The following is a 13,231-nucleotide window of genomic DNA, read 5'->3' on the forward strand; positions in this document are numbered from 1 at the left end:
TTAAGCTGAAAAATACTTTTTTGCGTAAGCAAAGTCCCCCCGGTAAATTTTTAACACAAGTTATACAAATTATGATCCAATATTTTAAAAACTGTTCAACACAGATAGACAAAGATAACTGAAACTTGGGGTGAATTGACTGACTAAAATTTGGGGAGAAGATTGTTGAAACCTCTATACCTTTCTTTGCACGCAATGTCTTTCTCCAGAGTGTCGAGAAGATTCCATCTGTCCAATCATTGGTTGCAACATCTAGTCGGCCAAACATCTGAGGCGCTGTGATTGCTTTTGGATTCATTCTAAACTCCTTATGAGGTGTTCCACATTCGGTCATGGCCTTCATTAGAGTATGGATACATTCTGTCTTTCCAGCACCACTTGGACCCAGGGCCATCATACCATGACGAACACGCTGAGTCTCAAACAACTAACCAAAAATATATATATCACTTGGTTACAAATTGTTGAGCAGCATTAACAGAGCTGAATTTTGATACCTTGTTTCATTTTAGCAAAATCATAAAGGATAATATAATATTGGTAAGCATTTCTAAAGTTGTACTTCAGTAATAGCAATAGGCTTTAATTCTCGATGCTCTTTTGTTGCTATCTGGGTTGTGAAATACAATTTCACTACACTAGAATGCACAAACTGAACCTAAAGCGTTTAAAACTGTAGAATTAAGCGTTCAACTGTTGAAACACGGTAAGACGCGAAATCTTTACTTTATGAAAGGGAATGCTTAAAATGATGCTAGATTAAAATGCAGTCTCGGCAGACATCAATGGGTAAACTTCAGCTTCCAATCAAACATACAAAATGAATATTGGGTTTTGCTTTACCTGAATGAGTTTAAGAGCCCACGGCGGGTGGTAAATCAATCCAGCTTCTTCGGCTTGTCTCTGTATTGCCCCTTCTAGCTCAGGATAACCAGCTTTGCTCAAAGTTATACCAGGGAAAAGATCGTTGATCAAACTCAGGAAAAGTGGTTCATCTTCATCAACCTAAAATTACAAGGATAAAGGTATTACTTCGTTGAACAACCCAAATTGGAAGGCATTAAAAGAGAAAAACAGTAATGTGTAGGAAAAGAGGGTTTTCTGGAAAGGTAGAAATTGAGGTCGAATTGACTGCCCCGTCTTCATTTGTCAGAGAAACAAGAAAATGTGCAAGCAAAGATACCTGATTTTCAACATGTCTTTTTGGCTTACCAGACTCATATAACAAAACTTTTTTGAACGAGCCCTTTTCAACTGATAGGTAGAAATGCACAGGGCCGAACTTTAAACTGTTTTTTCATATCAGTGTTACAGACAAATACTAATATCTATAGGGAGAAAACAAGGCGAAATATATACTAAAAAGGACTCACCAACTTTGAAAGATTCATGTCTCGAAGAACTCTCATGACAATCTTACTCTCACTGTCTCCAGGATTGTCTCTTTTAGCCTGGCCAAGTGTACGCAATACGGAGAGAATATTTCGCAATCCGAAATCATAATGAACCTGCAGAAAATTAGCAATCATATTAGCTTTATAAAAATCTATTTAAATTGTTGATTTATTAATAATTGGAGCAATAAACCCTGAGACTTAATTACAAGCGTAAATTAACAGGAATCGATTCTCCAGAATACTAAATGTCAATGATAACCAAAAGAAATTACATTATATTATATAAAAAATACATTATAAAATTTTCGTGTATGAAAGACTGCTTTAAATCAAGCAGGTAGAATTAAAACAGCAAATTTGCCTTATAAAATTTTCATAACACTAAACTGGTGTCGTTAAAAGGTGCCCCTGTCAATTTGAATGTTCGTTATAATAACTCTAGATATTCCATTGATGGAGACATACACAGAAATAGAAAGTACCCTTTAATTTATGTGACATACCTGTTTCGAAAGTTGCTCTTCGCAGAGTTTGTACAATGTGTAAAACTTCCTAGCCAAATTGATATTGTCCACAAAGCCACAACTAGCAAGTTTTACTCTGATGATAATTTGCCTGTCTGGTACCATCATAGCAACTGAACGGAATTGAATTTTCAAATTTTCTGGCAGTTCTTGACGACCAGCGTAGCCTGGGTTCTAAAACAAACCATTCAATGGAGGGTATATCAAAGACAACGTCAATCAATTTTCTTACTATAACTGATAAAACTTCTAGATGGTTTGCGAAGAAAGTATACGTTATTAAGTAAATTTGTTAAGATGCTGAAATGCAACGCAAAGAAACTATTTGCTATATATACAAATAATTATGAGAAGTATATACGTTCAAGGCTATTTAATAGCAGAGAGCAGGTTAGCCTCTTTTAAAAGTATTACTTAAAGCTTGACATGATTAGTGAATGAATGAAATAAGACTGATTATTATAATAGATAAAGCTAGCATGGTAATACAGGATTGCTACAGGAATTGTAATAGGCAAAAATAAGCTTTAATTACACAGAAGAATATACTGAACAACTACTCGAAACTTTAGCTATTCATTTCTTAAGACATGAGTAAGTAGAAAACATAGTAGTAACATAGTCAAAGGCAGTAAAATAACAGAAACTCAAGAACTACACTCAAACTCTGCCTTTTTTTATTGTTACTCTTGTAATGAATTCAAAAGCTTAGGTGTATTATCCGGAGCTAAAAACGACATTTTCTCTGGACTCTGCTAAACGGTGCTTATTGAAGAGACATGATTCACAAGGGAAACAAAGGATGACATGAATTTCATACTTCGATAAAAATACAACATCGAGAAAACAAAATGGCAGAAAAAGGCAATGCACGTTATCGATAGCAGACTTGAGCTTACCATAGTAAGGAAAAGTCCAAACTCGGGGTTCATGCTGACCATATCGCCATCTGTGAAGACGAACTGTTTCTTCCTTTCTTTCTTGCAACTTAGGACGACATAAATTTGCTGGGCTGCTACTGACAATACTGGCAGATCAATACGATTGAATTCATCAAAACAGCCCCAGCTGCCAGACTGTGCAAGTCCTGGAAAATGAGACAGATACAGAGTCATCATTGAAACTTGTTAAAGGTCACTTTGCCTGGGATCAGCAAAAGAACAAAGGAGATAGTTGAATATCAAGGCAATGGGGCGTTTAGGCTAAGGTAAGAATTGTTTATGAAAGACAGAAGTGCCCAAAAACATGTACTCATGCTGATCCTTAAACTTTTTGTTGAGCCGTGAATAAAAATTCGCTCCAAAAGGCTGCACAGACAGATAACAGAATGAACGAGCAAGGAATTTCCAATTCTGGTATTGATGATAATCTAGATCAAAAAGGCTATCCAGTTTTTGGCAATTACCTTTAAAAATTCTACCAAGACCACGATAATCCAGTTGATCAGAGCAGTTGAAAACCACAACGTATTTGCCAAGTGCTTTACCCATATCTTTGGTTGTCTCTGTGGAACAGAAATATGCATAGGTAAGGTACAAATTATATCGTAAAAAGAGCTTTTAGCTTATATCTCACTATAAAACAGCCTACAATATAACAGTCCTTATAAATGTACAGTTTACTATAAAACTCTTAACTGTCTACAATTATTACTTTAACGTAAGAAATTTGTCTACCTGTCTTTCCAGTTCCAGCAGGTCCTGCAGGGGCTCCTCCCATTGACATATGAAGAGCCTGGGCAAGAGTGATGTAACATCGATCAGTCAACGGAGTAATTACCAGACGCTCAGTGCAACCAAGGAATTCGTTTTGATAAATAAAATCAACATCTGTTATCGAAACCAGGCATCTGTCTGCATCTTCAATGAAGTAGAATCTGATTTGCTTCAGCCACTCAAAGTCTGACGGGTTTCTGATGTGATTTTTTACCTGGAAATCAAATGACAGTTTTTGCATGCTTTAGACAAGAACAAATGGGTTGTGTTCATGATTATTGGATGACAGGGGAACCTGCTTCTGATAATAAAACTTAAGGAAATACGAAATATCAAGGAAGAAAATGTTAAATGTTCAAGACGATCGTTGAAAATTATAACTGCATCAAAATATATATGTTATTAGCGAAAATTTTAAAAAGCTTAAAACGAAACTTCATCGTGCAGTTTTACTTTTGGACTGGATAAACAAACAAATATTTAAAAAAATATAGTGTCAGGTGCTTAAATATACTTATATGGAGAAAAAAGTGATTTGTTGATGATACAAGAAATCTAATAGGAAGAAAAAAATTGACCTACCAGGTCATCAAAAATATCTCTTTGATGTACATGAATTGTGATCAAAGTCTCGAACTTCGTCCTCTCCATTTTTGTCAAATCTTTCGTTGTTTGCACAATCAATTCATTTAACAGAAGCAGAAACTCTTGATTTGTTTCTTGCATGACCTTTTTGTCATATTTTGCATTTTGCAATGCTGATGTGGCATCTCTGGTCCAAAGCATTTGAATGCCAAGAAGACCAACCTACAAAATTAAAGTGCATTTAAAATGAGAAATAACTCAGAAGAAAAAGATAGGAAATTATGGTCAACAAGGCGCAAGATCTACTATTTTAACCCTCCACACCACCACTATACCTCATCGCATAGACATGTCAAAACACATGCAGAAACCATTAATGTGTAGAGATTTATGGAAATATGTTAATATTACAAGGACATGCAATAAGGATACATGGCAACATGGAGAAAAATTGGCGAAATGGAAAAATGAGTCAAAAAACTAAGAAAGAAGACAGGTTTTTCTTGATTTATATACTTGTTCACAACTCTCATTAAAACTCTGAGTTAAAAATAATAACAGTATTATTCATAACAATTACCTGTGCTGGAAAGGTGTTCAGAAATTCCATTAGCTTGAAGTTTTCATCGTTAATAGCAACATATGCTTGTCGAATGATACCATGAAGAGATCTCTGTGATACAGACTGCAGAGTCCCAAGCCATACCTCCACATTCCCCTGAGCTAGTACTGGCTTGTCAAGCTAAAATATGAATGTTCCTATTTGCTATACTTCAATCTTGCAACACACAGTCAATCCAAAAACGACAGCCTAGAAGTCGACTCACGATGAAAAGGTTGTTATGTGCTAGGTTGGGAATTCGCTATGATATGATTGAAAACCACATACTCGCGCTCAGTTAACAAATTTTAAAGCCAGTACAAAAAAGAAACATCCGTATGTAAATAAAACTTATATAAACCAGCGTAAAGCTCATACTATGCAAACTTATACGAATATAATCCCATTGAACCATATGATACGGTTACCCGATACAGATACTGTAAGTTTCTTCATAGTGCAGGTCGTAGTATAGCATCTTACCTCAATAGTCTCTCCCTCTTGTGAGATGATAGCTAGGATTTTATCATATTCCTTTTCATGAAACTTCACATTCTTGATATTGTCAAAGACGTTCAGCAAATGATTCTGCAAGGAAAAGCAGACTCGAATAAAATAAATGTGTTTGCAGAAAGTAAAGATGCAATTAACTGACAGCCCTAGAATAAAAATGGAGTGAACTTGAAGAGTCTATTTTTGACAAGATTTAGCCTTATAATACTGACAGGTGCCTCTCAACATGCATATTAACTACACATTATTTGGATAAACATTGGGTATGGCAGACGTACCTGTATTGTATGCGAGTCACTGGCCTGGCCAAGAATTTCTAACAATGCAGGATCCGAAACAAAGAAAAATCGTGGGAAAACCAACCGCTTTTTCTCCAAGTATCTGAAAGGAAATCGAAGCAGTCAGTAAGTAAGTTTCTGATTATTTTTTCTTAGTGAAACTAAACCTTCACAACTTGAATTCTACCTACCCATTCCCTTAAGATCTATCTCTTCCCCAATATGCTATTCGATATCTTCAAATTCTAAAAAAAAGGTGTTTTAAACTAAATTGTAAACATCTTGTTAAGAAGGGTATTATGCTTTTTCTTCCCCCAATAGCTACAGGAAATTGGCACATGTTCAGCTCTTTATGGGGGGGGGGGGGGAATTTAATTGCTAAGGCATATGGTCAGTCATAGGGATTTGAAACCTTTCTCTGTTATCAATCTTCAAAAAGGCTTCCTAACATAAGCCTTATTTCCAGTATGATCCCAGAACCTCTAGATGACAGTCCTACCTGCTGAAAATTAATAAAAATTCATGCTAAACTCTAGAAAAATATACGAAGTTCTGTCTTGGAAGGAAAGCTACAAAGTAAGACACGATTTGTAAAGGAAACGTTTTATTCACAGTTTGCAAAAAGAGTTACCCGCTGAGAGACTTTTGGCAAAGTTCCAGTTGCTCTAAAAGATGAGGTAACAGTTGAAACAGAGTTTCATCACCGGTACAGCAAGCAACAACATTTGTAGTTTCGTGGGCTCGGGTCATGATCTTTACCCATGATTTGTCGATATTTGAGAACCTCTTCGCTTCCTGAAAACGTTTGTTACAGATCAATTAAAACGTAGAAGACAATATGTCGGAGTTTATGGTCAATTGCTAACAATATGGTGCATCGACTTATCTAGTGTACATCTCTTTATAGATAGTAACTTAAAACGCTTTTTTTGCTTCAGACTATCACTTGTTATTCCTCTACAATTATAAATATTATTTCAAAATTTTTTGCGAAGACTCCGGTAAATAAGTCGATAATAACTAAGTAGAGAGGAAGTAGAAATAAAGTGTAGAATTACGAGAAGGGTTCGCATTGGCCCTCAGTCTTTAAAATGGTAAGACACACGGTAGATACCTTCGGGAGCTGTTTAGCAATGTCTCCACCAACGAAAACGGCTTCAAGATATATCCAAAGATTTTGAACTGTCATCCAGTTTTCAAGAATATCAGTCGTGTTTGATAGCTTCGATACCCATGTTTGAATGGTTTTCTTAAACGGTGCGTTATACCTGACAAAGGCAAAATATTTCAACGAGATGAACATTCTTAGCAATAAAACGATTGAGGTTTAATGATTACTAGAAATTTTGGAACATATATTGTACTTTTTGCTACATTTTATTAATTTTTCCTACAAAGCAATAGCCTAAATTTAAATGATCATTGGCAGCCTTTTCTCCCCTTTATGCAGTCAAACTAACAATATGGAATTATTTAGATAGATTTGCCTTGTCTTATGATATTATAAATGTGAGATTAACAGTCATATGTCATGCATAGAAGGCTTGTAAATCACATTTCAACAGCTTAGCTACATTGCTCAAACTGTCGATCACAAAATCACAATCAGCTAACATTATAACACTTCTAAAAAAATTACAGCAACGACATTTAACAACATTGCTACGTCCTACGTCTCGTCCTACTTTGGTTTCTAAAGACACTTGAATCGGCATATCCTCTAGTCAACAATTAATTATGATGAATTTTAAAAGTAGCTGTGCTAAGTTACCTGTTACTCATAAGTGAACCCAAGATCATGAGACTGTCTTCCAACAAAGAAATGTTCTCAGATGTACTGTCTCCGCGTAACAACAGCTCTCCCCTGTTTTTGAAATTTGCAAACGCCAAATCGTGGGTATTCCATTCGTTGGTAACAGTCTTTAACTTAGCCTCGATGTCCTTTTCCTTTGTTGCAGCAATGCAAACATCCTGAAGTAACAATTTTTTGCTTACTGATCAAATCAGCTCCAGTGGCTTTTACAATGTTTCAAAAGTACAGCAGGTTAGAAGTAAAGCCTCTTGAACACTTAACCTAACTTAAACATTTAGTCAAGAAAAAACCCCCTATATAAAGCACAAACATTTTTCAGCAGCTGGGGACGAATCTAAATTCTTTAGACAGGAATGAACAACAACTTTAAAGGAATGCAGAGAAATGCAAATGTAGAGATTAAAAAGAAATGACTGAAAATAGTCCTCTTATCAAATCTGATTTTTAGAGTCAAATGACAAATACTATAATGTATGAAAATGCTAAATTTACTCATTGAAATAGTTTTCAATGCACAGGTGATCATTTAATGACTTTTAGTGAAGATCTGTGCATCTTGTAGACACATTCAAAGAGCATACCTCAATGTCCTCTTTATGTTTCAAAAGTGGCGCTTCCATTATATTTCTCAACAAGAATGTGTCAGACTCAACGTCGAAGACATGTGACGTCAGGTCTCCGATTCTCGTCCAGTGACGCAACTTCATCGCTTTGTTTGCCATGAGCTCAAGCAATGGGCAACTCTCGTTGAAATCGTCAATTGTTTTCTTTAGATCCTTAAATGCTTGCCAGTCCTTTAAAGCTTTCGGTAATTTTCGACATCTACAAGAAAATTTAATATTTAGATACAAATAACAGTTTTAAAGCAAGTTTGCGAGAGCACACTGTTACTTCATAGATAAAAGCAGCTCTCATTACTTTTAGAAGTTCTTTAGCTAGGTATTTTAGCCTTTTTGCATACTTTTACTTAGAAAATACAGAAGCTTTATCCATGCACTTTAAAAACTGTTATTTGTTCTGTCTTAGCTACACCGGCAATTACAGTAATCGACGTTGCCGAATGTTTAGAATGCTTGACTGTCGTGCCTGCAGCTTTGAGCCTAAGTTCTTGCAAAAATGTAGCTGCTTGTTTCGGAGAAAAGTGCCCGTTGGTGGCATCAGTTGTACCGTTGCCAGTCACAAAAAACGTAACTGAAAACAATCACGTAGCTGGCCTACCTGTTCTGGAATTCCTGCAGCTCTTGGTTGATTTTCTCAATATCCACCTCAACCCAAGGAATATCATAGTAGCCATTCACTTTCTCAATGACGTCATTGTACAACCCGTAGAGCTTCTGCAGCAAGTTCAGCTCCTTTCTTATCTTGTGGATTTCTGGGAATTCTGTTGCCGGTAAGCCAAAAAGCTCTTCCCCAGCAGTGTATGTGACGAATTTGCGGTACAAGTTATCAAAGCGATTCTAAACGGGAAATTGGATATAAATATTCTGGCAAAATGTTTTAACTTTCAACTTTCAATCAGCATATATAATTAAAGCACTGCATACAGAATCAGCAAATACAAGGCTCTGTATTCATGATTAGCATAGACTGAGGTCTGTTTACATAATTAGCACAGACAGTTTACATAATTTACGTAATTCTTTAGACAAACATCGAAAAGATAAGCCAAACACTGTCAAGACTAATCGACGCGATCGTAATAAATAGTGGAACTCTGATAGAGTGATTTCATTAAAGTTTGAAGGACATTTACGGCTATGGTAGATACTAAACAGTACCTACCTGATAGATTATCAATCTGTCACTAGCCTCTCGCGGTGGAACATTGGGTACCATTGGACCAGCCTGAAAATGGAAAAGATACAACAGATTTACTATCTTCTGATGAAATAATTGCATGCTCACGGAAATAACGTTGATAAACAACTTTAGATTGCCTGGCAAAAACTGAGCCTAAGATATCAATTTTTCAGGTTCCTGGGAGCTTCTCTAGGTCCTGAAGCAAAAAGAGAGATGAGGTCGGTGATAATGTCAATGAAACTATGAATTTTATTCTAGTTGTTCTTGCTTGCGACTTTGTTGGGGCCCCTCTCAACTCGGGGCCTACAGCAATCTCCCCAACCCTCTGCTTACCTCGCAGCGAAACTGTCTATACCACTGATTTAGGCTTGTGCATTTAAAGATTGATGAAGCTACCCAGATATTGATATGAGAATTTAAGTAGAACAAACATTTATTTATGGTATGCTCGTTTGCTTGATGACAAATTAAATGAAGGTTAATTTGAAAACGCAACATTTGCTTACTCACTCAGAATTTTGCATATTTTACACATGCAAGTTTTGACATACCTCTTCGTATTCCTTGGCAAAGATTTTTATGTCGACGACAAACTGTTCAACTTTCATCAATAGGTCGCCCTTAAAGCCAGGCTGTATTTCAACCAGATGTGCTTGAACTTCAGCCTAAAGAACAAGATGATAATTATTTAGCAACCCTGGACAGATTGAGTTTTCGGATCAAATTATCACATTGCTCAAGTAGAAAAGGAATATACGACAGGGAAAATCAGAATAAATTGGACGATATATAGGAAGTCGAGAATAAAACAAAGCAATAGTTAACACAGTTGAATCACTTACAGCCAACGCGAGCAATTTTTGCCACGTGTATCGAAGCGTATCGACACGTTCCATTTCTTCCTTTTGCAAAACGAGCTCATATTTATTCATCATTGCATAGCATTCCTTTGGAAGAAATAAAAAAATATTGGCTTTATTATATGAGGCTCTAGTGGAAAGAATACATAATAGTGGAGAGAGTACTACAAAGGAATATCTTGCAAGATGTTTCTGAAGTCTGAAAGGTAATTCGAAAAGAGAGCGCTCAATAAATATTCGCATGAACAACAATGCTCTACTGACACTCTCGATATATTGAATGATTATAGGCACATTGAATTACAGATTTTGAAAACAGGAGATCGATAACTGGTATTTGACTTAAAACTTGATGCAAAAATCAAAAGAGCTTCGTGTTGTTTCTCATGACAGATGAGAGGAATACAATACAAATTCACTCATACTGACAATTTACTAATAATGGACCACTTATGAAGACATGCTCGAGGTGTGAGGATAGCTCAGTAATTACAACCCTGAGGTTCTGCAGATTGTATCGAGTCACCTACATCACCAAACCTGCACTTATATTGAGGAAAGTCGCCAGATCTCTGCAGTTTCAGTCAAAGGGAACATAAGGCGTTGTCACATAAAAGTAAAGGACCAGAACACTACTCGACAAGTAAAGCTTCTTGGTAGCCTAAAAACTACCTAGGGCAGCGACAAATGCAATTACAAAAACTGTGTCACAGAATTGATAGTCTTGAAACAAACTATAATTAGGCACATTTGAATTCCAAAACAAGCATGAATGGTGATTGACAATTTCAGGTCGGTCTTTCTCGATATCTAAAGGAATTGAACTTACTTCAATCGGTGAAATATTCATGTCAATTTGAATCTCGTTTTCTCTGATTTCTTTCAAAGCATTCATTGCCAGTCGAATGTCATCCAAGTCCTTGATGGGCCTAGACAGCCTTTTGTTGAGATCGTCAGTGAAAGCGAAGGTTTCTTCCATTTGCGTCCTATACTTTGTGTTCGCATTGCGTCCAAACAAGTGAACCCAAGAACGAATTTCTGTACATAGTGCCAGCTTCATACGCTCTACATAACATAGTCACATTCAAGTTTCAGTATTAAATTTGTTAAATATACAAACTTAAGTAATAATTATAAAAGTCTCAGTATCAATAAAGCTTTACTATCTATCGTTAACATTATGAAAAAGTATAAAACTGACATCTTAAATAACAAAAAACTGAAATGAAATCGCTTTGGTTATTGTACGACATACGTATGATTGACACATCCATGAAGGACATTTCCGATATAAATGAATAAGTTAGTACTGATGTAGTTATAAATTGCATTGCTTATGATTAAATCTTTCTTGAAAAGCTCTAAAATTAGAATAAATAAATTGGATTATTGGCCTAACAGATAGATCTCTATGTAGCATTTCTTACAACATACTTCACGTGTTTTAATTATTTAATTCAAAATAAAATTTTACGTAGAGAAAGTGATCTATATTAACTATCTGAATTATGTCTACATGGTCATGATGAAAATGCCATCTGCTAAATATGATTGATAAATCCGTGAATGACGATTCAAAAATGATGATCAATAGGCAAATCCATGAAAACAGTATGGAACAATGTTCAGCATGGCTGAGAAAATAGAAAATACACCATACGGAAACATAAAACAGGTTCAAAGATATCAAATCAAAGATAAATAATGGCAAAGATAAAAGACTCAACACTTCACAGAAAAAGTTTTTGGCACAATCCTGTAACTGTGTTGCACCTTAAGAAGATTTGAAAGAGGCAAATAGCGATTCTGCGTGTTAGCTTTCATACATGGATGAAGAACATGAAAACAAGGACAAATGAAAACTTACCTGTAAACAAAGCTATGGCCCCAACGTTGTAGGTTTCTGGCTCTAGCTGAACAATCTCTTCAGTTTCTTTTAGCGACAAGATTTGAGATTCAAATTCACCAAGGTTCGGATTCTCATCAATGAATTCTTTCATTTTCTCTTCTCGATCGTCTTTCCAGATATGCTCGTACCGCGAGAACTGCTCAAGCGCCGTAGTGACAGCTTTTTTCTGTGAATTAATTATAGTTTGTATTAGAGACAGCAACTTTGCAACCTCCTTGTTTTCTGCAACATTTTTGAAGTAACTCTTCTTCTGGGCTGTAGTCGTCGGAGGAGGGAGCAACATCACTGACGCGTCTCGGATCTTGCCGCGCGACGGCCCTCCTTGATCTGAAGCGCCATCATCGTGCGCTGAATTGAAGCTTCCACCACGGCTTCTCTGCGATTGTGTTTCAATATCAAGGTCCTTTGGCTTTAAGAACAATTGGCTTTCCTTTTTGACCTCTTTGTCTTTTGTCAATGCCCTGCACACTTCATCCCATTGCCCGATGCCTTTGGAGACATAAACGACCATGGCCGCTGCCTTGTTGATCGCCTGCTGTATGTCATCGAGTGCCGGCTGCATTACTATACTTGGAATCGCCAATACGACATCGGAGCGAAAAGCTGCAGCGTTGTGAAGCACCTCTTCCTTCAACCCAATAGCACTTTCAATGTAACTCACGCCACTCGTCAAGGTGACTCGCCGTTTCATCGCATCTAATGTATTCCGCGTAACCCGTATGATAGCTTCTAAATTCCGTGCGTTAAAAAAGCTCAGTAATTCCAAAGCATGTTCTTCCAAGTAATCTTTGATGTCATTCTTGCGTTTAGCAGCCGCGGCTGTAGGACTAATCACAGCACTCCCTAGTCTACTTGTTCGACTGCTTCGGCTGGAGGGCCGTGGTGTTTCAGTGTCATTAAATGTTTCATCTTCTTCGTCTGCAAATGAACAAGTATATATCTTTTTACGATCAAATATTTTAAATGGCAGGCAGTAACAACAAAACTGATTACCTTTAAATCGTAACGGTTTGCAGGGTGGAGACCTGGGGATTAAACCTAAATGATTTTTGCCCTGGTGAAAGCAAATTTGTAGGCTATGCTCTTAAAAATACAGTTCCACTCGAAAATATAAGTTGAAAATTTTATCTAAAAGCGCAAACATATCGTACATGTCTACTCTACCACTCACTACTCATGACTACTCTATGATAATCGCATGAAAGCCAGGTAAGAACCAAAGGGAAAGCAAAGATA

The 13,231-nt window shown here is 36.5% G+C and overlaps 1 protein-coding gene across 1 annotated transcript in view; it reads right to left on the reverse strand.

Annotated features, from left to right (window-relative positions):
* The window catches only part of LOC135691193 (dynein axonemal heavy chain 5-like), a 50,977-nt gene that overhangs the window by 27,841 nt on the left and 9,905 nt on the right, over positions 1–13,231 (reverse strand). The window contains exons 14-34 of the mRNA XM_089116019.1: positions 11,954–12,913; positions 10,916–11,151; positions 10,069–10,173; positions 9,778–9,891; positions 9,209–9,271; positions 8,645–8,883; positions 8,008–8,248; positions 7,385–7,584; positions 6,728–6,881; positions 6,245–6,408; positions 5,614–5,716; positions 5,306–5,410; positions 4,802–4,963; positions 4,219–4,443; positions 3,598–3,850; positions 3,327–3,425; positions 2,821–3,008; positions 1,901–2,095; positions 1,374–1,508; positions 844–1,005; positions 181–427 (exon numbers count right to left, since the gene is read on the reverse strand). Coding sequence (XP_088972145.1) covers positions 181–427; positions 844–1,005; positions 1,374–1,508; positions 1,901–2,095; positions 2,821–3,008; positions 3,327–3,425; positions 3,598–3,850; positions 4,219–4,443; positions 4,802–4,963; positions 5,306–5,410; positions 5,614–5,716; positions 6,245–6,408; positions 6,728–6,881; positions 7,385–7,584; positions 8,008–8,248; positions 8,645–8,883; positions 9,209–9,271; positions 9,778–9,891; positions 10,069–10,173; positions 10,916–11,151; positions 11,954–12,913 — 4,350 coding nt within the window. The remainder of the gene's footprint in view (positions 1–180; positions 428–843; positions 1,006–1,373; positions 1,509–1,900; positions 2,096–2,820; positions 3,009–3,326; positions 3,426–3,597; positions 3,851–4,218; positions 4,444–4,801; positions 4,964–5,305; positions 5,411–5,613; positions 5,717–6,244; positions 6,409–6,727; positions 6,882–7,384; positions 7,585–8,007; positions 8,249–8,644; positions 8,884–9,208; positions 9,272–9,777; positions 9,892–10,068; positions 10,174–10,915; positions 11,152–11,953; positions 12,914–13,231) is intronic.

This window comes from Rhopilema esculentum, chromosome 4 (genome assembly GCF_057945365.1).
Source record: "Rhopilema esculentum isolate cy_ngs chromosome 4, ASM5794536v1, whole genome shotgun sequence".
NCBI lineage: Eukaryota > Metazoa > Cnidaria > Scyphozoa > Rhizostomeae > Rhizostomatidae > Rhopilema > Rhopilema esculentum.